Source organism: Anastrepha obliqua, chromosome 6 (genome assembly GCF_027943255.1).
Source record: "Anastrepha obliqua isolate idAnaObli1 chromosome 6, idAnaObli1_1.0, whole genome shotgun sequence".
NCBI classification, from domain to species: domain Eukaryota; kingdom Metazoa; phylum Arthropoda; class Insecta; order Diptera; family Tephritidae; genus Anastrepha; species Anastrepha obliqua.
This window is the reverse complement of record NC_072897.1, coordinates 49,433,974-49,460,879: the sequence shown is the minus strand read 5'-3', so window position 1 is coordinate 49,460,879 and position 26,906 is coordinate 49,433,974. Positions and strand designations below refer to the sequence as shown.

Below are 26,906 nucleotides of genomic sequence, written 5' to 3'. Positions count from 1 at the left end.
CTTTGTTCTTACAAGAAAACGCCCCGGTCTGAAACCTTCTGTAAGCCACCCAACTTTCTGGTAGAATTTGCGGGCGTTGGGTTATTTGTACAGTAAATAAATATTCTAGAAATACGATGCGACTCGCAGCGCTGGCGTCAAAAAACATTTGAAGAACTCGGAAACGTTCATAAATACATACAGGGCTCAGACAATTTATTCGTACACTCGAATACAAAAAAACAAAATTGTAATATATTCGTAAAAAATAACACTTTTATTTAATATTTAAGTAATAAACACTTCTGAAATAAGGCACAATTTTATGCAAAAATATTATTCGTACATAGCCATATAAGGAATATTTTATTAAAAAAATGATGGAAAAAACGAGTATTCATAACTGCTTCCAAACGTCGACGCGTCGATGCATATTTCATACCAATACCTGTCTTTTATGACGCCTACGATGTTATTTTACGTTTTCTGACTTTTCTTTCCAAGAGCTACCTGACATACTCAATTGGGTTCAGATCAGGTGATTCAGGTGTGGTTTTAAGCTGCACGAGATAAGATGAGTGTTTTGGGTCAATGTCTTGTTGAAATAAGAATTCTTTAGTATTCAGTCCAATTTTAACGGCACTTCTATGTAAATTTTTCGTCAAAATGCTTAAATACAGATGTTTGCCCATTTTATCGTTAATGAAAACCATTTGTCCTACTCCAGATGCAACTGTGCACCCCCAAACCATAGCATTCCCTCCTCCATGCTTAACGGTAGGGATACGATTTTTTTCATTCAGTTCTGTATTTTCTTTACACCAACCTTTTGGGGGGTCATCTGACTCGAAAACATTAAATTTCGACTCATCACTAAATATGACGTTTTCCCAAAAAGAATCTACCTCATTTTTAGAGCATTTGACGAATGCTTTCTGTTAATATCTGAAATGTTGGGTTTGCGGCGTACCACTCTACTATGATAACCAGCGTTATGCAGACAATTACAGACTGTTTGTGGACTTACGTTTTTATGCACAGACTCTTGAATATTTCGGTATAATATCGGGGAGGTTATTTTTGGATTTTGCGTGACTTATGCTACTATGTTGCGTCCTCACATGGGGTAAATTTATTCACCTTCCGGTTTGGTGGTAATTAGCTTCCAATTTACCAGTATTAACATAATTAGTAATTACACTTTGCAGCGTATAATGCAATTTGCAAATTATCATGAGTTGAAAATGTAGGAATAAATGTTTTGCAGCATTTTGCTACGCCTGCCTGCTTTCCTTGGAACCCTTCAGAGTGAGTTGAAATAACGGGAGTTTTTATTTTCATATTCATTCACATAGCTTGCGCAAAGCTAACATTTTTTACGTACTACCCAGGCTGTACGAATAAACTGTGTGACCACTGTAAGTGCAATGTTATACCGAAGTTAAAAACGTTGACGACTTCCGCGGATGAGGTAAAAACAAACAAAAATAGTGCCTTTCCAAAGCAAGGTTTGTTTGTGACAAAGCCGAACCTGTCGTTGCGTGAAGCTGAAGCTATTTTACTGAAAAGTGGTGTTGATGTATTCAAATACTCGAATGAAAAACCGCTGCTCTCATCATAACGCATTGGAAAAAAAAAACGTGTGGCCTATGCAAATTCAGAATGGAATTGCAGTCAATCGAAAAAAAATATGGACGGTAAAACAGTTGTCAAGGCAAACGCGGCAGATTTGGAGCCCATTACCTCCACAGCTTACACAGAATTTAAAAAACGTATGACTCGAAGATGTGAAGACATTATACATAGCTACTGGTGGTGACTATACATTTTAATGAATATATTGCGTATGGTAAATATTGTTATGAATTTCCTACGTTTTTATGAAAATACACACACTTCGAGATATTGTACGAGCAATGACGATTTCAAAGACGCTTGTTTTAAATGCGGTGAAAAAGGTCGCCTTTTTAAAAAATGCACCAATCCCCCAAAATGCATATTATGCATTAAAAATAATGCTAGCCAAATTGGTCATTACACTGGGAGTAGCAAATATTTATCTCGAAGCCTTACAAAATCTTAGGAAAAAATGAGAGTTTTACAACTCAACTTAAATCATTACGAATAGCTCAAGACTTCCTAAGCCAAACCGTCTTGTAACTTAACGTTGATGTAGCGGTACTCAGCGAGCCCTACAAGCCAAAGGCATCAAACTAGCTGCAAGACACCAGCGGAAAATCAGCTATTTGGTGCTGCAAAAACCAGACAAATACCATGACGTACAAGATTAGGGAATCGAGATTTATCTGCGCCAAAGCAAACGACCTATATATTTATAGTGTCTATATGTCACCCAGTACTCCGATTCATACCTATACGCAGACTGTTTTGAAGATGGTTATCGACGCTGAGAGTAGGAATAAATTCTTTATTGCTGGCGACTTCAATGCCTGGGCGCAGGAATGGGGTTGCCCAAGAGCAAGCCCTAGAGGGAAAATCGTTCTCGAAAGTATATCATGTTTAGACGTAGCCCTTCTCAATACTGGTACGTAGCACACCTTTAGTCGCAACGGATTTGGTTCGATCATCGATCTAACGTTTGCTAGTTCAGCATAAAAGATGTTTTCACCCAAAGCGATAATTTGCGACATAAAAACTAGCAACAAACATTCAGTCTCCACTCGCAGACATCTGGTTGGAAGATCAACACGCTTGATACTAAAGTGTTTAAGATAATGCTACAAAACGCTTCCTGTTTGGGTTCCGCCAACAACATGGCTAAATGCGTAAATTCCAAAGGTCTAGAGGGAGAGTAAACTTTCTACAAAGAATGGTAAATTTTAAAGCAGCAAAAAGAGCATTTAAAAACGCTATAAAATAGAGTAAGCGAAACAGCTTTTTGGAACTTTGCGATGACGCCGAAAGAAACCCTTGGGGTTCCGCTACAGGATAGTAACAAAAGCTTAGCAAATCCGCAGCGCCTATGTGCCCGTCTTTCATGGCTAAAATCGTGGATACGCTATTTCCAAAACATAAACGTTTGGTGTCCCCAATCAACCACACCAAGTTAACCAGTTTCGACTTCATTACAGAGGATGAAATAATAAGGGCTACAAGCAGTTTAGCAGACTCAAAAGCCCTTGGACCGGATGGAGTGCCAAATAAATGATTGAAGCTAGCAATCGAACAACAAGTAGTAGTCGCCTTTCGGAGGGCACCAAATGCCAAAATTTAATTTTGCTTCAAAAACCAGGTAAATCAGCGGAGGAGCCGTCGAGCTACAGACCAATATGTCTAACCGACTCTGCGGGTAAGGTGCTCGAACGAATTTTATCCGATCGACTAGACGCGGAAGTCAGAGCAAAGGGAGGCCTGTCCGAAAATCAATTCGGATTTAGAAAGGGGAAGTCAACGATAGAGGCACCAAAGAGTACTACCTGATTATCACCCTATACGTCAGAAATACATTCTGCAAACTGGGCGAAAACCTTTGACTCCCTAGAGCGAATTGGGGTATCCATGTACCTGAGGAGAATATTGCGCAGTTACGTCGATGGCCGAATTCTATGGTACAGTGCATCAAAGGGACGAAAAAAAGTTAAAATAACAAGTGGCGTTCCACAGGGGTCGGTTCTCGGGCCATTGCTGTGGAATAGAATGTACGACGGTGTTCTCCGTGTCAGGGTCCCAGAAAGAACCAAGATAATTAGCTTTGCCGACGACATTGCCGTTGTGGTAACAGCTAAAAATCTAGGCGATATCCGCAACAATGCGATCTAGGCGGTTTTCAGCGTGCAATCTCGGCTAGCTCAAAATAAGCTAGACCTAGCGCAACAAAAGACCGAAACAATCTTTATATCCAACAGAAAAAAACCAGAAGAGATCTCTTTTAGAATCGGAGACTTCAACATAACGACCACTCCCGCAATCAAATACTTGGGAATAATGATAGACGAAAGGCTGTCTTTCAAAGCACACTTCGATTATGCCAACAAAAAAGAGGTTGTCTGTAAAGTCGGTTTACTGACGATAGTTTAACGTGACAACGTCATAAGAAAATGTTAATGGAATGGTTGCAATTTTCAAAACAAAATTTTAATTTTATTTGTTTGATAGATATTTTGTATGGATATAGAGGAGGAGGTAAATGAAATGGCAATGGAATAGGTCAAGTTACATTTACACAAACGTGAAAAATGACGAAACATTTATCAAATTCATGAAAGATATCTTCAATTTCGATTGTGCATCAGACGTTAATAAGCCAACAACACTAAGAGGCACCATCATCGATTTGCCTTGTTCAAGACACTTTACAATCGAAACACTCCCTTTCATTTCCTACTTTTTCTATCATCGTCCTATTCTCAACAGAGAAATGGTTCATTACCATGCACAGAGGAAGAAGACATATGCAAATACAAGTATGTATGCGCATATACATAAATACATATGCTCACTCAAGTGGACAGAGCCAGATGTCGAACGTTGCCGAACGCGGGGGCCGATTGTGCTCTTTGTCGTTCGTTCCGCGCTCTCGCTTGCAGTTCAAGCACATTAGCTTACATTTGCTTGCGTACGGAATAGATTCGTATATTTGATATGTCCATATGACTTGTACACATCTTTACATATAGATTTGTTCTTTTTGAAAATTGCGCGAAATTGTATATGTATATGCATGTTTATATATATTACATATATTAGTATACAACATATCTTATAAGGTATATGGTAAATATATTATTGTATATAAAAATATATAATAAAAAAATTATTTTTTTTTGGTTTTATTTTAAATTCTTCAAGTAAATCAAATTCATAATAATCAATAAGAAGGCATATGCAGATACAAATACGTGAATTTATATATGTACATATGCGCATATACATACATATATACGCTCACTTAAGTAGGAGAGAGCAAGATGTCGAACGTTGCCATTCGTTTGCTTTGTTCGTTCCGCGCTTTCGCTTGCAGTTCATTCAAGGTAACGGCAATGAGCAAGGTAACGACAAATGAGCAAGGTAACGACAAATGAGCAAGGTAACACTAATGAGCAAGGTAACACTAATGAGCAAGGTAACGACAAATGAGCAAGGTAACGACACATTTTTTCGTGCGTGCAGCCGGCTAAATCGAATTATAAGACGTTATCACGTCAAAAAGCATCCACCACCACGACGGCGCTGTCGAGGCTGATGTTAAACGTACGAGGACCAAAACATCAACTTCTGGCTAATGTCGTGAAAAGCCAATCTTTTTATGGTGCTCCAATTTGGGCGAATAAAACGGATCATGTATCATACTTTCGAGATCTACGGTCTACCTACCGGTTGTGCGCACTACGAGTATGTAACGCATTTAAAGCAGTGTCTGACGATGCAGCCTCAGTAATAACTGGCATGTACCCGCTAGGCATATTAGCAATGGAAACTGCCCAAATAGCGAGAGCACAGCGACCTATAAGTCCGTCTATTCGGGCCGCATTACGAGATAATTGCATCGACGAGTGGCAAACTAGGTGGGACAACTCGGTGAAAGGCCGTTGGACGCACAGATGCATTCCCAACCCAAAGCTTTAGTTAAAGAGGCCACATGGAGAAGTGGACTTCTACCTGACCCAGTTTTTGAGTGGACATGGATGTTTCAAAGCATATCTATACAGGTTTAACCACGACGACAAACCTTATTGCAACTACTGGGATGGAAAAATTTTAGAGGACGTTCACCACATATACTTCGCATGCCCGCGCTTCCGTTCTGAAAAGAAAGACTCTATAGAACCTTTGGAGAACCTCCTTCGCCGGAAACATTCGTGTATCACGCTGCGCTCGAAGGAACAGTGGAATGTGGCATGCGACTTAGTGGCCGAGATTATGAAAGAGATGAGGCGTCTGGAAAGACTGCGACACAGCTACGGCGACTAATCGCCATCCCTCCCCGCGAAGTAATACTTGACGGTTGTCCCGCGGCGGGAGGTGATGGAGAGAAACAAGCCACTTGAGGGTAGCGCGCTACCACAACGCCTAAAAGAAAAAAAAAACAGTAATTCATCTTCGGCTTTCTGAAGACTCTGCTATAGTATGCGATTACTTTTTCTTTCCCATTGATGATCTGTCATAGTACTCCTCCTATTGTGTATGCGCTAGCACCTGTATCCACGTAACCTGTAACGAAGCCTTTTCAGCTGCTGGAACTGTTCCTGTTTTTTGTGCCATACAAAACCGTCCTTCTTCTTAGTAATATTGTGGATACTCCGGGCGACATTTGCAAATCCTGAAACAAAACGACGGTAATAAGTGCGCAATCGTACAAAACTTCACACTTCGTGCACATATCTTGATCGTGGTCAATCTTTTACTGCTCTTATTTTCTCCTCGTCCGTCTTGATACCCTCGGTTATCAACTTTTGCCCAAGATAACTTTTGTTTTAAACAAGAAGCACTTCTTGGAAGTCAATCGCAATCCCGCGGAAGCAATTCACTGAAGTGCTTCTTCCAAATTTTTTAGATGGTTAGTAAAACGTTTACCTATAATGATGATGATGTCATCCAGGTAGACTAAAGTCGTTTTCGAGAGGAGTTCCCTCAGCTCATGCTCCATCACTCGCTCAAGGGTTGCTAGGGCGTTGCATAATCATATGTTTAATGCTGCCTTCTCCCGATTGCAGTCTTCAATTTCCACCTGCCATTAATCTCTTTTTAAATGAAGAGTGGAAAACCATTTCACGCCGGAATGCAGAATGAAGATTCTATAATCCACACAAAGTCACGTGCTTCCATCGTTCTTTTTGACCAGCACAACTAGTGCGCTCCATGGGCCTACTGATGGTCCAATAAATCTACTTTGCTGCATATCTTGGATTATCTGATTTGCTTCTTTACCTTTTTCTAGTGGAACTAGACTTGGAACTTGAGGTATTGGCTTTGTATCTCCTGTATCTATTCGATGTTTCACGATAGCAGTTCTCCTTGACTTCACACAATCGCCGTTAAATAGGTAACCGTATTACTCGAGCAATCTCTTTGCTTTCGCCTTCTCTAGTCCTCTTACTCCAAGCAATCACGTCCTTATGAGATCGGGAGCCTTTTTCCTGCTTCCTGGAATTCTTCATTTTCCTGATGTAGTCCGTCTTAGTTCATAATGGCTTTTGTAGCCTGAAATTTCCCAATTACTGCTCCTTTATCCAAAATAACAGGTGACTTAGAATTATTTGGTACCTTTACTGGAACCCTTCTGTCTTTTCTCGTCTCCCTTTGTGTTCTTCCCAAGATTATGTTCGCCGTCTTCTCAGCAGGTTCTATGATCCACGCTTCGCTTGTCCCCTAGCCTTCTTCCTCACTAGCTCCTATGACTGATTCAGATTTTGGCGGAATCCATTGACGGTGACTTAGGGTTACCTTTCTAGACTGTACACTTCGCTCATTCCGGCTGCTCAGGGGTATCTTTATATTCTGAGACAACAGAAATCTTTTTACCCAAATCCGAAGTAAATCCGTGCAGCAGCATGAAATCCACACCCATTATTGCTTCATCCATGATTTCGGCAAGTAACAATGTGTGAACTCCTGGCAAAGCTGCAATAACGTTTTCGCACACTACCCTTCAGGAAACCGTAACTCTCTCTCCTCTAGCTGTCTGAAGCTTGTAACCAACCTATGCTTAAAAATTACCGTTTACCGAGTCTGACTGGATGATGGAGTTCCTTGGGCTAGGACTCCTTGCACTGCCCCCTCACTTGTTTTGGGAGAAATATAACGAATTTTCCAATGAAATTCACAGGTGATGTTGATTTCGTGCTTATTTTGCTAAAACTAGCACCAACACTATCTATATATACAGTAGGTTCTGTTTTTATGCGGTAGATACGTTCCGCAAGAAACAGCATAAAAAAAAAACAGCATAAAAAAAGCTACTAGTTCTATAGTAAAACTATAGATACGTTTCAAAAGTGCTAAAACCGCATAAATCTGAAATAATGTAATAAAATCGCATAAAAAAGGGCACTAGTCCCATATTATAACTATAGATACGTTCCATAGACCGCATGAATCTGAAATAATTAAATAAAATTGCATAAACAAAATATTGTATTTTTGAAAATTATATCTTTATTTAAGAAACGTCAGAATCGAAAAATAAATTTAAGTCAGAAATAGAATCAGACAATACCCACATGTTGCGCGTTCGTTTAGGATTTGGCGTAAAATCACTTTCGTCACTTGAGGAAATGTACACGTCTGATCTAGATAGCTATGCAGGCGGTTCCATACTTGTAGGGTTAGCATTTCTGATGTAATCTGTGATGAGTTTTTGCTTAGCTGGTTTAGAATCTTGTTTATATGTACAATTCCCGATAGGTCGACATACATTTTGTAATTTAAAAAAAAACCGCACTATTTCAAAACCGCATAAAAAAACGCCGCATAAAAACAGAACGTACTGTATAATATATAATATATAAAAACTCAGCCGTTTTTCGCGTTGTGATGAACTTTACGGAGAATGGCTGAACCGATTTTAACCAAACTTTGCCACATTGAAGAGACACATGTGGAGAAGGTTTGTGTTTTAAAATTTTAAGAATCGGATACTAGGGTCTCGAGAAATAGGCCAGAACGTGGACCCGGGTAACCCTAGGATGTGTTTGTACAATATGGGTAGCAAATGGAAGCTGTTGATGATTTCTATAGTATTGAGTATTTTTCATACCGTTCCGTGACTAGGGTCCCGAGATATAGGCCAAAACGTGGACCCGGGTAACCCTAGGATGTGTTTGTACAATATTGATATCAAATGGAAGCTATTGATGGTTTCTATAGTATAGAGTATTTTTCATACCGTTCCGTGACTAGGGTCTCGATATAGAGGCCAAAACGTGGACCCGGGTAACCCTAGGATGTGTTTGTACAATATTGATATCAAATGGAAGCTGTTGGTGAATGCTTTAGTACAGAGTATTTTTCATGCCGCTCCGTCACTGAGGTCTCGAGATATAGGTCAAAACGTGGACCCGGGTAACCTTTGGTTGTGTATGTACAATATGGGTATCAAATGAAAGCTGTTGATAAGTGCTTTAATACGGGGTAATTTTCATACCTATTGATGACTAGAGTCTCGAAATATATGCCAAAACGTGGACCCGCCGTGTATTTGCACCGAATTAAACCAAATTTACACACATTGTTAAGTAAGTATTGAAAATGGGTTTCGTAAAGTTTGGTTGTAATTCGGAACACTGGCAACGCGTATAGCGTTCTTTTGAACCAGCCATAATGTCGTTTACTTTTTTAACTCTTGGGGCGGAACTGAACTGTCAAATTGACAGTGTGAGTTACAATGTGTCAATATTTCTTTCTGATTTGGACGCCATAAGGAGAAGACGTAAGTGCAAAGTGTAAACATTTTTTGTGAATTTTTTTGGAGTGGATTTTGGAACAGTGAATAATTTCTTACGAAATTTGAGAATTTAATGTGAAATCCGAATGTTCACATGAAATTATGTTTTGTGGATTTATTTTTTCGGTTCATATGCGATAAGCTACGATACACCATGAGTGAAAAAATGGTAAAAAAAATGAAAAAACCAAAGAAATTGTTAAAGGATGCAAAAGAAGAGCCCAAAAAATGCGTAACTTTGATGAAAAAATTAATAGTCTTATAATGCAAATTGTCAACAATTTTCAGAAGAAAAGAGATGATTTAAGAAAATCACAACAAAATAAAATAATCCTGACCATGTGGACTTGGGCTTTTAAACACATATGCATCGAAAATATAGCCCACAAAATTGAAAAAAAAAACATGTTTTAAAATCTCAGAATACCATAATTACAATCATGTTTATTACAGTACAAATGCCAAGACAATCACATAATCATATTGGTCGTTCGACAAATAATAATAGGCGCATGAGAAATGCCCGGAATAACGCGACATCAGAAGAACGTCAAGAACAAAATGAAGTAGTCAAACGATTGATGAATAATGTTATCCAAGCAACTATTTTAATTGGCAAATTCAAGAATGAAGACGTTCTAATACCAAGAATTCCAATGATTCCACCTGAATTGCCATTTGAGTTCAAGCGTTTGCAACTGCCCATTCGTTTAGCATTTGCAATAACTATCAATAAATCACAAGGACAAACTTTAGAAATATGCGGGATGAATTTAGAAGAACCAGTATTCACCCATGGTCAACTATACGTTGGCTGTTCACGTGTTGGGAAGCCAACAACATTATATATTTACTCAAAAACAAATAGAAAAACAAAAAATATTGTTTATGCCAAAGCGCTTGAATAAAGAATAAAGAAATAAATAATATGAAAACCATATCTTTTCTCTTCTAAACCATATCTATTCTATTTTAGTGTGCCCAGCGAAGCAGGCCGGGTTTGCTAGTTCGGTTAATAATAGTTTTTAAGTTATTTGTTAATAAAATTTGTGTTTTACCTCCACTAAATATTGATACAATAAGTGCACTTATCACATTTATTTTAATAATTATTCAAACTACATTAACATACACACACGTTTCTAACACTTTTAATTTATATATACCATAAATTAACAATTTAAAGTGCATTTATAACTTGCAAACTCTTGACGCGCCAGCTAAATTAACAATAACTGAAAAGCATGGCTGAATGGAGTGCTGCCAGAAGCAAAACAAAATAGAATGCGATTCAAAACGAAGCAACATAGTAACATAATTTCCACACACTCTTTTTTGTTAGAATAATGAGGGAATAGAGGTTTAAAACCTCTAAGGTGTATATATTGTGTTCATATATATATATATAAATACAATATCGATATGATTTTCGAAATACAGTTCTGCTTCACGTAAAACTCCTGTGTGCAGCGGAGACGGTGTTGGACTATTAAGGGTTATTTTTTTGAAGTGCGGCCGAAGGCCGCCTACGCAGAAAAAAGTTTTACGCAAAAATTTTTAATTATTCTTTTTTATATATATATAGATATTTAATATATAAAAAAGAATATATATCATATATTCATAATGCAGTGAAAAATTGGAATAAAAAATCGCACGATATTTTATTCCAAATTTTCGGCTGCGGCGCTATTTTTTTTTAATAAAATATATATATGCATATATATATATCATATATTCAAAATAAAGTGAAAATTTGGAATAAAAAATCGCGTGATTTTTAATTCTAAATTTTCGCCTACGGCGCTATTTTTTTTTTTAATAAAATATATATATATTATATTAAATATTTATGACGTATTTTTGTTTAAAATAAAATATATGTATAAATATATATATATATCAAATATTAATATGTGATATTTTTTCAAATACAACATATATATGTATGAAATTTTAATAAATAACTTTTTTTTAGTTTGAATACAAATCTAAATACACCCACCAAATACAAATCTGTAAACTCAAAATGCATACAATCAAGCATACTTTACTGAAAATCAAGCATTAATATATATATGTATATAAATATATATATATCCATAAATATACCTATATATATATATATATATATGAATAGACGTATATAATATAGAAATAAATTGTAACATTTTGTATTTTTATTCATTTATTATCTTCTAAAATTGTTTATTAATACGATGTCTGGCAGCACTTCGCCTTGTTGAAATAACCAAAATAGGAGGATTCTTGGGCAATTTTACAAATTTTGAAATCAAATAACTTAAAAACTATAAGCCGCCCTGAAATGAGGTTTTCACTTTTAGAAAGTAGAATACCCCCTCTACCTCTCTTCGTTTTTATTTGCTACGTTTTTACCGAAATAATGTATCTAACAATAATTCCCCTTACCATAAATAAAAGTCACAAATTAATGCAACACAATTTGGTTGCTTTATTAAATAACTTTAGTACTTTCATTTGCACGTTCACGCTTTTAACTTAAGACCGAATGCCTTATGCGCGCACCTCTGTTTATATACATTTGTTTAATAACTATCGTAATTTCTAGATGTAGCAACTCGTATCTTATAGCGATTTCTGTCTAGCCTTCTGGAGTCAAGGCGAATTCAAGTTTTTGTTTTGGTATCTCATTCGCTCGGTATTGTTACCAGAGGGTTCGCGAAATTTCTCAGATCGCTACAATGTTATAAGCTCAAGCAATACAGTTTGTTAGAATCGAATTTGTCAAATAATTTTCAGGTTAGGGCGGTTACGTTTCAATTAGACAGGCTGTACTTATATTATATGTTCGTGACGCGCAGTCATACCCCAGTTGCTACCTGACTCCGTTAATAGATGTATCCTAAATAATCTTAAAAACCTAAATAACTCTGTCAACGAGTGGGCAAATTTAAGTGCGTCGTTACATTTAAGAAATACCTCCAACACGGGAGATATGATCAAGTTATATTAAGTAACTCAACTCAAAATTCAGAAAAATGCATGCACTTTTTATTTAAATCGTTAGTGCAGGCCATATAATTTAATGTTTGAAGATTATTTTATGAATGTTGGCCGCGACTGCGCTTCAAATGGTCCTTCCGCTTAGTCCAATTTTAGCATATTCTTTCCAATGTTTCGGCCGGTATCTCACATATAAATGCTTTAATGTTGTCTTCCAATGCGTTAATTGGAGCAGTCTTGTCTGAATAGACATGAGCTTTAAAATAGCCCCACAAAAAATAATCTAAAGGCGTTATATCGCACGATCTGGGTGACCAATTGACAGGTCCCGAACGTGCAATAAAATGTTCACCGAACTCGCCTCTCAACAAGTCCATTGTTACGCGTGCTGTGTGGCATGTGGCACCGTCTTGCTGAAACCACAAGTCATGCAAGTCAAGCTCTTGCACTTTGGGCAAAAAAAAGTTGGATATCATTTCACGGTAGCGCTCACCATTCACAGTTACGTTACGATTCGCAGCATCTTTGAAGAAGTACAGTCCAATAATACCTCCACCCCATAAACCGCACCAAACTGTGACCTTTTCTGGATACATTGGTAGCTCTTGCAATTCTTCTGGCTGATCTTCACTCCAAAACCGACAATTCTGCTTATTTACGTACCCATTAATCCAAAAATGAGCTTCGTCGCTGAACACAATTTTTCGATAAAAAAGTGGATCTTCGCCCAACTTTCCAAGAGCCCATTCACCAAAAATTCTGCATTGCGGTAGGTCGTTCGGCTTCAGTTCTTAAACCAGCTGTATTTTGAAAGGCTTCACACCTAAATTCTTTCGCAAAATTTGTCACGTTGTTGAGTAACAGAGGCCCAATTGCTGCGGACGACGACGAATCGATAATTGATGGTCATCATTAACACTGCCCGATACAGCTGCGATATTTTCTTCAGTTCGCACTCTACGTAAGCGTGTTGGTGGATAAATGTCGAATAATGTAAATTTGGTTCTAAATTTAGTCACAATAGCTCGAATAGCCGCTTCAGTGAGTCGATTAAACTGACCATAAAATGGAAGAAGCGCGGGATAAACTTTCTTAACAGAACAGGCATTTTTATAATAAAATTCAATGATTTGCAAGCGTTGTTCGTTTGTAAGACGATTCATGGTTAAATTATAGACCAAACTGAAGATGTTTGACAGTGAAGCAAAACACGAAACGTGCGTCAACTGTTTAAAAAGATAACAGCTAAAAAATCACCCGTTAGAATGCTATGGTCCCTATGTTTGAAATTTCGACTACTTTTTGTCAAAAGTCACCTGATTACGATACTTTCCTTATGCGGTCCAGAATTGTTTACTACTTGTGATTGTGTATGCAAAGCACTGTATAATAATACTGCTAGATATGACATTAGACGGAGTAACTATGAAACATTATTATTTTGAATTTTACTGAATAAACTATTAAGGGGTAACACCACTGTACACGCGTAAAATAAACACGATTTTTAAAGAATTTTTTTGTATAGAAGGAAAGGGGAAACAATCACTCTGATTTGGGAAGTTATTACTTATATACTAAAATACAAAACTACAAAGTTTGCTCGAAAAATTTTACAAAATGGCGGCATTGGAGACGTTTTTGTAATGTGGTTTCTCTTGAAGGAGCTCCGCGGCACGCAGCACAGAGGGTGCAAATTTTAATCTGGAACAAAGAAACATTTTTTTTCTTAATCTAGATAAGAATAGCTAGAGAAACACGTAGGGGATTTAAAAAATATTTATTTTTGTGGAATTAGCAAGCATTTGAAGGAAAAAACTCTATTTTGGACTAAAAAAACGGCACTTAAATAATTATAACAATCGTTTAAATTAATCTATCGAAAATCCCCTACGCTCTTCTCTTAAGAAGGTTATTATACAGACGTAATGAAAAACCTGATTAAAAATATTTAAAATTGTTTGAGTTATGCTGCGTGCCAATTTCAGAAAACGTGTTTTGAGGAAAACGAGTTTAAAGTTTGGAAATTTGGAGAAGTCGTTAGGTAGCAGTCACTAACGCTTGGTTAAACGCTTAAAATATTTATGAAATAGACTTCGGTAACGTATAAAACTTTTTGTTCTGTATTTTAAAAGGTTCAAAGAATTTTTTAAGCTTATAAAAAAAAAATCAATTTTTTGAAATTTCTACAGTGGTGTTACCCCTTAAAAAAAAATGTCTCGCTGAACCGCAGTACCTGAAGCATAAATTACACTATATTAACCAGGTCGGCACAGTTATTGCACTGGAACTTCAACTTTTCAAAATCCCAAAGGAACTTCTTTGTATACACTGTTCTGTAACGTCGCTGCCATTTTGGCTCGGCATAGCCCAAACAGGTGATATTGCTGTTGTTTTTGTAGCTAAGCTCTACCTCAATTGTCGTACTCGTATATTCTAGACAATTAGAAGATTATCTTGTATCATGGGGACCTCAAGGAAAAACTCAAGCTCTTTGAGGGATGGTGGTTGGTGCACACGAATGAGAGCTTGTGATAGTCCAACGTCTAAAAGGATTCACGTGCGTATGGTTGTCTCATATCCCCAAATCTAGTTTTGTGTTCTTTATGTACAAAGATAATGAAATTAATTAATTAATTCTGTAATCATACCAGATGCAGCTACTTCCGCTACCGGCCTCTGTTGTTCGTGCGCCATGAAACCCACAACTGAGAATATCACAAATCCTGCAAACATGCTTGTGCTCGAGTTGACTGTACAAACAATCAAAGCGTCCCTAAATAAAATAAATACATTATTATTGTATAGTCGCTCATAGTAGATAAAAAGCCAGTGATATACTTGTAGACGTTGTTTGTAAACTTATTATAACTTCCCAGTGCAACTAATGTTCCAAGACCTAGTCCATAAGAAAAGAAAATTTGAGTCACTGCATCGATCCATACCTATTATAACATTTCATTAATAAACATGTTCAATATATGTACGTAATATTTATTGCATACTTCTGATTCGGTTAGCTTTGAAAAGTGTGGTATGACGTAGAATTTTATGCCTTCGAAAGCTCCAGGCAGTGTTATGCCTCGAATAAGAAGTATAGTAAGCAAGACATATGGAAAAAGTGCTGTAAAGTAAACAACTTTGCCCGTCCATTTGACTCCCTTCCAAATGCAGAAGTAACACAAAATCCATACCAGTAACAACGTGCCGGCTAATTCCCAACGAATATTGCCCATATGTTCGATGCCATCAGATATTCTCAGTGCACGACGCCTAAAATAACGGATTTGCATAATTTGTATTTTATAATCAAATAATTTATACTAAAATATTGAAAAAATATATATAGGCCTATGACAGCAAAACTTGTTCAGTTTTAAATATTTTTATTTTTCAGTAACTGGCAACAACTTTTATTTTCTCTCTAGTTTTTGACTTTTTGCGAGTTGCATGCAAAGAATGTTTCATTTTGAGAAGTGTCATCGAATAGAGTGAATTGTTAAAAATTAAGGCGAACGGCGAAGTCTAATTACCAAACCCTACGATGTACACAATACAGAGGTATGGCCAACATCAAACCGTTATCCGGCCCTCAGTGATTTTGAGGGAATCAGTTGATTGGCTGACGTAACCGGGGTCATGCCAGCAGCCTGTTCACGAAAAAACTGAGATTGTGTTGGTGATATACAACACAGATTACTCTTGAGTTACTTCGTTGCCAAAAAACCTGAATATAAAGGATTTAGCGTAATGTAGACCACTAAAGAACACACTTTTATCAAAATACATCCATTTTCCTCTTCATTTCATATTTCTTACTTTATAAAAAAGGTGCACAAAACATATTTAAGTGGAACCATTTAGTAAATAATAAGATAGTGTCACAATCACTATGCTGACTATACAAATCACGGTCGGGTCGATCGGGTGGAAATAAGAGGAAGGAAAACATCATGACGAGTTGTAATTGGCAAGAATGATGCCTTTGTTTGTACTATATACACAAAACTACATCGACTTGAAGCAAGTGCGGTGCGGTCTTTGTCTAAATACTGAGCAAGCGGACTGTAAACGTACATTGTTTTTTTTACGTGGAGGAAGTATCGAAAGCCTTTACCCCGTCAGTGTGGGACTTTAACCCGAACCAAAACTCCTTTCGTCAACGTATCGATCCCCTTCCGGTACTACCGTTAAGTAAATCGTCGGGAGGCGGTTGAGCACTAGGCTCAACGTCAGTTACTCTTCACATGCAGTCCGTCAAAAGTTGCAGGTACTTTAATCTTCCCCTAGTTTTGTTTATTTCCGAAGGAAGCCACACCAGTTGGGCCTGTCCACCCCCTCCCACCATATTTGTTATAAATCGACTTAAGAGTATATTTCTTTGTCAAGTATCGTCTCTTTACCTGCCGCTTACCTCGTATACGTCTGCGTATATATGTATAACGTACACATATACATATATTCATGCATACATTTGCTTGTACGCACAAATGTGGCATATTTAAATCTTTGGTATATTTAGATTTCTCTTAACTTTTTTTTGTAAGTTTTTTGTAATATTTAAATATTTATGGCACTTAACTTTATATCATATTTACCACATATGTATCTTTATACTTACCACACATGTACATACATATTTGCCTTAATCCATATATGTAAATTAAATATATGCCCTTTATTCAATATTGCACTTACATAAACAAAAGAAGAACCATGCGTAGTGCGATGGCCACTCGCCACCAATCATTCTAAAATGTCCTTTAATACAACAAAGACTATTTCGTTCATAAATGCAGCGCATATTTATCAAAGCAAAGCTCGTTGATTGATAAAACGAGCCCACCACATCTTCCCTCACGCCCTGAGACGCCCATACGCCTATTTTTCTTGACGAAGACAAGAAAATATTTGGTGAATCGTCCATTTTTGTCACGGCAAGAGCCAACATATGCATGCAGTATGCCAAGAATTAGTTTTGAGATAGAAAATAAATTTAATTTTTCGACTTCAATAGAAAAAATAGCATTTACTGGACGTGCAGAACGCAAACCATTGCTGTCTGCGCAAAATGTAGGAAAACGCTTGTCTTTTGCTTTGAACCACATTTCCGAACCAGAAGATTATTGGGACGGCGTTATATTTTGCGACGAGACAAAGATAATTCTGTATCACAACGATAGACCGGCTAGAGTATGGCGTAAGCCCTTCAAGGCTTTACAAAATCGAAATAACACTTCCATGGTTAATTAGGAAAAAAATTCCGTTATGGTTTGAAGATGCATTTCACGTAAAGGAGTAGGGCCTTGGTGTTAATTGACGGGACAATGAACGCCAAAAAAAATATAAATAATATATATTGAAAAAAAAAACTTAGTCGTCAGTGCTAAAAATGTGGGCTGAGAATAAACTAAATTTTAGATTTTACCAAAATAACGATTCAAAGCATAAGGAGCATAATATGCAGATGCAATTGCGGTAAACTTATAACTCCACAAGCTTAGAGTCCCGACATAAACGTGATTGAAACTTGGTAGGCGTTTTTGAAGAAGAGTTGCTAATAGACATCCCAAGAATGCAGCAGTATTAAAAACTGCAATAATGGAGGAATTTATTAATTTTTGTTAATTCCCTTTAAATCCTTTGAATAAACATGAATCTGTACAAAAAAGAAGTCAAAGATAAATAAAGAATGATATTTTTTCCATTGAAATTGAAAAACTGATTTTATTTTCAATGTCAAAACTCGTTCTTGACAAACTGTATGTACATACATAAATAAGTCTTCTAAGTGGGCGGACGCCGCAGTCGAATGGATGGCTGCGTGGCTACCTTTGGGAAGTACGTAGGCCCGTACTTCCGTGCACGAAACACCAAAATGATAGGAAAGTTTCGTCTAATGGCGGTCGCACCTCCGCAGGCAATGACAAACCTCCGAGCGTACTTCGGCCATGAAACAACTCCTCATAAAAAGTATTTGCCGTTCGGAGTTCACAAACAGCAGGAAGATCTCGGCCAGACTCCCAAAATTATGAGACCAAAATGATTATGATGATATCTACTTAACCAATAATGAGAAAATGTTCCAATATCAATTCGCTGATTATATGTTTAAAACGGAATTTCATAACGGAAAATATTCCGCTTTATTGCTGGTATTTTAGTAACGCGCAAATACTAGTTCTAAATAATTATAAGGCCAAAAGCATTTGGTTTAATTTAAAAGTTGACAATGTAAGTTATAATGTTGAATTTGTATTTATTATAAGTGCTTTTTATTTCGATTTCATATTGTTGGTCTTATTTTTTTGTGTGGTGTATATACTTATATATCTATACTAATATTATAAAGAGGAAAACTTTGTTTGCTTGTAATGAATAGGCTCAAAAACTACTGGACCGATTTTAAAAATTCTTTCACCATTCGAAAGCTACATCATTCACGAGTAACATGGATTATATTTGATTTTGGAAATAGGGCTTGAGATATAGGTCAAAACGTGGACCCGGGTAACCTTCGGATGTGTATGTACAATATGGGTATAAAATGGAAGCTGTTGGTGAATGCTTTAGTCCAGAGTATTTTTCATGCCGCTCCGTGACTAGAGTCTCGAGATAGAGACCAAAACGTGGACCCTAGAATGTGTTTGTACAATATGGATATCAAATTGAAGCTGTTGGTGAATGCTTTAGTACAGAGTATTTTTCATGCCGCTCCGTGACTGGGATCTCGAGATATAGGTCAAAACGTGGACCCGGGTAACCTTTGGTTGTGTATGTACAATATGGGTATCAAATGAAAGCTGTTGATAAGTGCTTTAATACGGGGTAATTTTCATACCTATTGATGACTAGGGTCTGGAAATATATGCCAAAACGTGGACCCGCCGTGTCTTTGCACCGAATTAAACCAAACTTACGCACATTGTTAAGTAAGTATTGAAAATGGGTTTCGTAAAGTTTGGTTGTAATTCGGAGCACTGGCAACGGGTACAGCGTTCTTTTGAACCAGCCGTAATGTCGCTTACTTTTTTAACTCTTGGGGCGGAACTGAACTGTCAAATTGACAGTGTGAGTTACAATGTGTCAATATTTCTTTCTGATTTGGATGCCATATGGAAAAAACGTAAGTGCAACATGTAAAAATTGTTTGTGAATTTTTTTGGAGTGGATTTTGGAACAGTGAAGAATTTCTTACGAAATTTGAGAATTTAATGTGAAATCCGAATGAAATTATGTGTTCGTGGAAAAAAATTTTTTTTTCGTTTTTTTTTTTGAAAAATATAAATGGATAATGGTTAAAAAAGCTCCAATGCTTAATAAAACATATAAATTGAAACGAAAAATTCATGGATGATTAGGAAAAAAGACGATTGTTTATTCATATGCGTTGATTTGAAATTTAAAATCTTTTTTTTTCCTGATTTTCAATTTATATTTTATATTTACTCAAAAACAAATAGAAAAACAAAAAATATTGTTTATGCCAAAGCGCTTGAATAAAGAATAAAGAAATAAATAATATGAAAATCATATATTTTCTGTTCTAAACCATATCTATTCTATTTTAGTGTGCCCAGCGAAGGGGGCCGGGTTTGCTAGTGTACTATGTAAGCTGTGTGTCAAAGCCGCCGTTAGTTTAGAACAAGCTTAAGTTTTCAACAGTTTGTACTATTGAAAATTTCGAGTCCATTGCTTTCTGCTCTCTTATAGTGGATAAATATTTAATTAATACATATGTACCTTTACGCATGGGATTCCCCAGTTATAAAAACCGGATGAAATAAGTAATATAGCCGTGAAGCTAGAAATTCACTTTTCTGCTTTTTTTTTGTATCTATGTTCACATGTACATTTTGCTTATAGCAACGAATTCGAGAATTTTTACCGAATCGTGTTAAATTTCTATGCGCCCGGCTCGGTCTTACTTCGCTGCTTCGCATAGTGCTTTCCGAGCGGCCAAAATCAAAAAAATTATTGTCCCAAATATATAGTTAGGTATATATGTACGAATGCGGTTGAATAAGTACCCGTGTTTGATGATAGAGGGCGTTCCTGAGGTAAGTTGGTTTAGTATCGTGTGCTGCCATCTATTAAACCACGGCAAAACAAATTTCAGACTAATTGATGGGTTAGTTTGGATTTGGCAGCTATTCGAGTAAAACGTGTTTAGTTATTTTCGCTATAATGGAAAAAGAACAGTATCGTTCGGTAATTCGCTTTTTGCTTTTGGATGGGAAAAAAGCGAGGAGATAAAAGCACAGTTGGATGCTGTCAGTGGGGACACTTCGCCATCTATGACCACAATTAGATATTGGTTCAACGAATTTAAACGTGGACAACAAGCGGTTGCAACTGTTAACTTCCCAGCAGTATTTGGAGCAATTTAAACGAGATCCGAATGAATTTTTGCGTCGAGTTGTCCCCGTTGATGAAACGTTGATTCAACATACACACCAGAAACTAAGCAACAATCAAAAGAATGGATTTCTCCCGGTGAATCTGCTCTAAAGAAGCCGAAGACAGTCGCGTCATCCTCCTGAAGTGTTAAGAAAAAGGAAGAACAATCACTGGGCAATACCACAGTGAGTTATTGAACCGCTTTCACAGAAAATTGAAGGATACGCGACCGCATTTGGCGAAAAAGAAGATGCTGTTTCATCTCGATCCCGCACCAACACATTCATCCGCAGTTGTCGCCGCCAACCTGCACGAAATGCGTTATGAATTGCTGCCGCACCCCGCGTATTAATCCGATCTGGCTCCCTGCGACTTTTTCTTGTTTTCTAACATTAAAGAATGGTTGGCGGGAAAAAATTTAGTCATTACCGAGACAGACGCGTATTTTGGAGAGTTCGACAAATCCTATTTTTGGAGGGGTTAAAAAATGGCCGGAGCGTTGGGAAAAGTGTATCTTTCTAGAAGGGGGTATGTTAAAGCATAAAAAAAATTATTTGAAAAAATGGTGTCTTCATTTTTAACACAGGCACTTATCGAACCCCCCTCGTATTGTATTCACGTTTCATCAAATATTTTTGTGTTCGTCAAAAAAATAAGCTAATAACGACCCAGGCGCGTGAAGAAAGATGTGATCAGTTCGTTTTATGAATAAACAAGTCTTACTTTGAGCTTACGTTTATGAAAGAACTAGTTTTAAACAACCAGCTTGGCAGCTGTGTATCATACATACATAACTAACTCTTGGTTGGACCATAGCGTTTAATGATAATAGTATAATAATATTGTAATAAATAGGTATAAAATTAGCAACTTTTGTGTGGCAGAAATATTTAAATAAAAGAACTATTAAATTTTGTATATAAAACTCCACAAAAATAAAAATAGCCATAGCTTCAATTACGCTACATTTGTCCGTACAAAGCCATATATTCATAAATATATGTACATCAATATGTACGCTTACCGTAGGCTTCCTCCGTGCTTATAGTGCTCACACTCACCAACGTTAACGTACGTTCCGTGTCAGCTGACACGAATAAACTAATGAGAGCCCGATGTAATTGAAAAATCACCACCGTTCCGTTATGTTGTATCGTAAATCGTGTATTGGTGCTCACACTCCCCAACGTAAACGTACGTTCCATGTCGCTGAAACGAAAACCTTATGAGAACTCCATGTAAATGGAAAATCACCACCGTTCCGTTCCGTAGTATCGTAGATCGTTGACGTGGTAAATGAAAAATTTTGGTTTCTTCCATTGAAACCTGTCAGCTGATTGCTCTCTCACCACACACTGTTGCCAACATTAACAAACTAAACTTATAAAAATTAAAATGTTTATGAAATTTAATAAAATTTACAAACGATGCTTAATAATGTTAGTTATATGTAGATAAATGAACTATTTGCATTTGTTGGTTTTTGGCTTGGTTTATTATACAATGAAAAATAGTAACTGGTAACGCGGATGTGGGTAGAAGTGTGTATGCAAAAATATGAATGGCAACATTGTGTCGATATAACCAAACATAAACCCCAACAAACCGATGTATTGTGTAAATATGTAACACACTAAAGCAGCGGTTTTCTACGAACTCAAGTTTTGCTCAATTTTGTGTATCTCACGACAAAAGGACAGGGACTATGGTAACATCAGTGAGTGTAAAAGGACACGATGTCATGGTTACTCTTGTGGCTGACAAGCCGCAATGTGCGCTTGCGTTTATGCATCAAATATTTTTTATTGTAAAGGGTGACCAATTTAGAGGTATCGGATATAAAATTGAAATAAAACAACGAAAATTCGAATTGATTGGGCAATCTTTATTAATTTGATAAAGAACGTTTCATGTCCTATATTTTTTAAAGATAATCCCTTTCAAATATTAGCCGGAATTGCGCCGTAATTCGGCCATCCGTAAACACCAAGTTTGAATGACTCGCTGGAGAACTCGGTCGGTATTTCGTGAATAACTTTAGTAATGTTGGCTTCCAATGCCTCAATCGAAGCTGATTTATCCACCAAGTATTTAGACATTGCATTAATAATTAATAAGGGGCATATATTTTTATTAACATTTATGGATAAATACGAATATGTATGTACATGTTTGAATGTAAGTACAAAAATACCTACTTTTATATTGAGATAAATATTAAAATAAAATTACTTCTATATATAGCACTGTTGGGCAATGTAACAATACAAAGCAATTTCGTATGCGAGTCCTTGCGCCATCTATAATTGACTGCCTATTACTTGCTTTGGTGTTTAGTTCAAGCGTCATACGTATGTGCATGTATGCTAGTACGTATGTGTGCGCACCTGCGTATTACGGAGCAACGGTGAGCGAGAAGGCATTATGTATACCTATACTACACTACCTAATACTTGCTTAGACCAAGCGTCCTACGAATGTTTGTGTGTATGTTAGTACGTCTGTGTAATATACGCGTTACGACGCTGCGTGTGCTGTATTGCGTCCGTATTTTTATATTCGTAAAAATTTTCATTTTTAAATATTTACCGCAGTTGCAGGCGGTGTTGCAATATACCACAATCAAAATGACGGTGCTCGTATTTTAACTCCACAGATAGATCTGAATGCACAGCAACTAGAATCACTGTCTGTTCAGCTCTCTAAAGTGGGAGAAATATGTGCATGCGAAACCAGATTGAGCAATGGAAAAACAGTTTTAATTGTGGCAATTTATGTTTCACCGAATCAATCAATAAATAGCATCACGGAATTCATTCACGAAAATTTAATAAAGTATACACCAGAAGTATCGCGGATACTTAGAAAAGATTACGATAAAGTTCCAATGATTTTAAGTGGCGATTTTAACGTAAATTTTGCATTGGACACAGCGGTTCCTTTAATTGACTTTCTCAATACAACATTCAATTTAAAAATGTATAACAATCGCACTGAATCGACAACACGACCAAAAACAATAATTGACGCGGTATTTCAAAGATATGTTGACAACATCGAAACCAAAGCATTTTTATCATATTTTAGCTATCATAAGCCACTCGTATCATTTGTTGAAATTGAAAACATTGAGAATGAATAATAATAAAATGAAGAAAATAAAATATGAACTTTATAGCAATATTATAATGAACCTATAATTATCCCGCTCCTAACACTGCTTTCATCTCATTCTCTCTCAGTTTGTTTTACGGAAGGTTTCACTACCTTCGCGTCTAACCGTTAGACTGGTAATTTTTTTAAGATAAGTATTTTCAAGTTACGTTGGATAAAACTATCCGAGAATTTTTTCTTAACAGCCCGTCCGCTGGAAATTGCACATGCGTGGTATTCTAATAAAGAATGACCTGTGGAGCTACGCACCGGGAAAGAAAGCTTCTTCAACTGGCGAGAATGCACCAAGGTGGACAGAGTTCGACCAAAAGACGTGTACTAATATAACTCTTGTAATATCTTCCACGGTTTGATCTCCGAATGTGAAACGTCGTATTATATGTGGAGGAAATTGGAGTCTACTTTTCAGTCAAAAGGTCCTGCAAGAAAAGCAACACTCTTGAAACGCACAGCCCTCGCACGAATGAAGGAAGGGGATAATATCCGTGAACATTTAAATGAGTTTTTTGAAGTTGTGAATAAGCTGAAAGAAATAAACGTTTCTGTGGGTGATGATCTTTTGACAATTTTGCTTGTATATAGTTCGCCTGATTCTTTAGAGAACTTTCGTTGCGCCTTGGAGACACTTGATGAACTCCCCAAGCCGGATGTTCTTCGTGTAAAGATTCTGGAGGACGAACAATCGCGAAAAACAAAGGAGGCAGCTGCGGAACAGAACGTATTCAATCCTCAACCAAAATTTAAAAATCTTCACAAGCAAAACCTGAAATACTAGCAGTAATCATAAACGAAAAGGAAATTCAATACGAAATTTGTTGATCATAGAACTTGCTATAAATGCGGCGAGATCGGTCAGTTTCGGGAAATTGTCGATCAAAACAAAATAACAAAACTTCCAAAAAAATAAGCAAAACGCTTAGTTTGGCACACAGCGACACAGCGAATATCACGGGTATGGGCAACGTCAGTGTTGTTATTAACGAAGAAGGGCTAGAGGCACCGATAAAATTCGAACAAGTTATGTACGTGCCAGATTTGAGAATAAGTTTACTTCCACTCTCGAAGATTACAGAAAAGGGATTTGAAATAATCTTTAAGCGAGATAAGGCACTCATTATAGAGAAAGGTAAATCAGTACTTACTGCCACACGCATTGGTGGGTTGTATTATACTAAAAGTTCACAGTCGACAGCAAACTTAACACCTGGCATGTTCGTATGGGTCATTTCAATGGAACCAGTTTAAAACGTGCCACAGGTATGAGTCTGGGAGCCAGGGGTCGATTTTGGACTGCGTTTTTATACCCTTAAATTCTTGACTATACTTGTGATTTAGCTTTCATGAGTAACGAAAGTGAACGTCAGCTGGTGCACCCGCGGTGGGTGTGATTGTGGAAGGGTACGAAACGTGTCGAAAAAAAAATTTCTACCAACTCATTTAATTCCGGCTGAAATGTATCATTGCGTTCATACATCTCGGCGGCGCGCGGAATTTTCAGTGCTTCGGCTGACGGTCTTTCCACCGCTATAAACGCAGCTGACCATCATTATTATATTTTCATATGTGTCCAAAATTAAGTAAAAAAATTTCAATCGGCATAAAGTAGTTTTACTTCTTAATTTATTTTACAAGTTCCCCCCTTTACGGCGCAGCTGACTATTTTTTTTTTATTCTACTAAATGTCAACAATACACAAAAAAAAATTCAGTCGATATTAAATGAGTTGTTAAAATTTTTTTTGACACATTTCGCAGTATTAAAATCAGTCGGCATGAAATGATGAGGTCAAAATGACCCCTGGCTCCCGGACTATATGGCACATGGTATACATTTTGACAGCAATGAAAAATTAGCGACTTGTGAGATTTGTGTTGGCCAAAAGCCAACACGAGAGAGCTTTCTTAAGCAAAGTGAGCAATGTACCACAGAACTGCTCGAAATTGGGCACAGTGATGTCTGTGGATCTATGAGGACTTGCTCACACTCAGGTGCGAAATATATTGTGACATTTACGGACGATTTTTCTCGCTACAGTGAAGTACATTTCATAAAACGAAAGTCCGACGTACTGCCAATGTTTAAAATTTTCAAAAATTTTGCCGAAACATTCACAGGAAAGCAAATAAAGTTGCTCCAATCGGACAACGGTTTAGAATATAATATATTAACGGTAACTTTCGAGTATGCCTTATACACCACAGCAAAACGGCATCGCAGAACGAAAAAATAGAACGTTTTTGGAAATGTCTAGATGCATGTTGGCGCAGGCGAATCTACTAGCGGCATTTTAGGAAGAAGCAATTAACACAGCGAACTATCTATTACAGGAATATTCTTAAAAATGAGGTACCGTTGATACTCTGGTCGGGGAAAACCCCCACAGCTGATCATTTCAGACCGCTCGGTGCTAAGTGTTACGTTTCGATGAAAGGCAACCAAAGCGGTAACATTGACCCACGATGTATTTTGTTGGATATTCAAATGAGGCCAAAGCTTATCGACTCTGGTCTTCCAAAAAGCAAGAAGTTCTGGTGAGTAGTAATCTCAAGATCTTTCAAGAAATGTTTCACAAATCTGATAACGAGGAACAAGATTTCGAAATAGAATTGGAATTGAAAGCTGTTAGAAACGAAACTTATTGCGAAGAAATTGCTGAAAAATCAGTCGGTGAATGCGAAAGTGAAGAAACATCTCCATCTTTGAAATCGAGATACGACAAAGGTAGGCCAAGATTAATGAGAATTGACTTAAGGAGACGACCTCAAAAGATATATCAAAAAGCCGTCAGTCACACAAACGAACAAGCGAATGACTGTGTGTCAAAATCGAGCTCTGATTTTGAAGATTGTGAATATGTTAAAATCTTAATATGGCAACGTGTGAAAATCCAGTGACACTAGGAGAAGCATTTAGCAACGACAAAACAGCAGCATGGCAAGTAGCTGTAGAAAATGAGTACATCGCA

At 37.0% G+C, this 26,906-nt stretch overlaps 1 protein-coding gene across 1 annotated transcript in view; it reads right to left on the bottom strand.

Annotated features, from left to right (window-relative positions):
• The window catches only part of LOC129250500 (sodium- and chloride-dependent GABA transporter 1), a gene marked incomplete at its 5' end in the record, with an annotated part of 66,075 nt that extends 47,679 nt beyond the window's left edge, over positions 1 to 18,396 (bottom strand). The window contains 4 exons of the mRNA XM_054890123.1: positions 15,019 to 15,143; positions 15,209 to 15,312; positions 15,373 to 15,640; positions 18,389 to 18,396. Coding sequence (XP_054746098.1) covers positions 15,019 to 15,143; positions 15,209 to 15,312; positions 15,373 to 15,640; positions 18,389 to 18,396 — 505 coding nt within the window. The remainder of the gene's footprint in view (positions 1 to 15,018; positions 15,144 to 15,208; positions 15,313 to 15,372; positions 15,641 to 18,388) is intronic.
• Between the last annotated feature and the right edge of the window lie 8,510 nt (positions 18,397 to 26,906).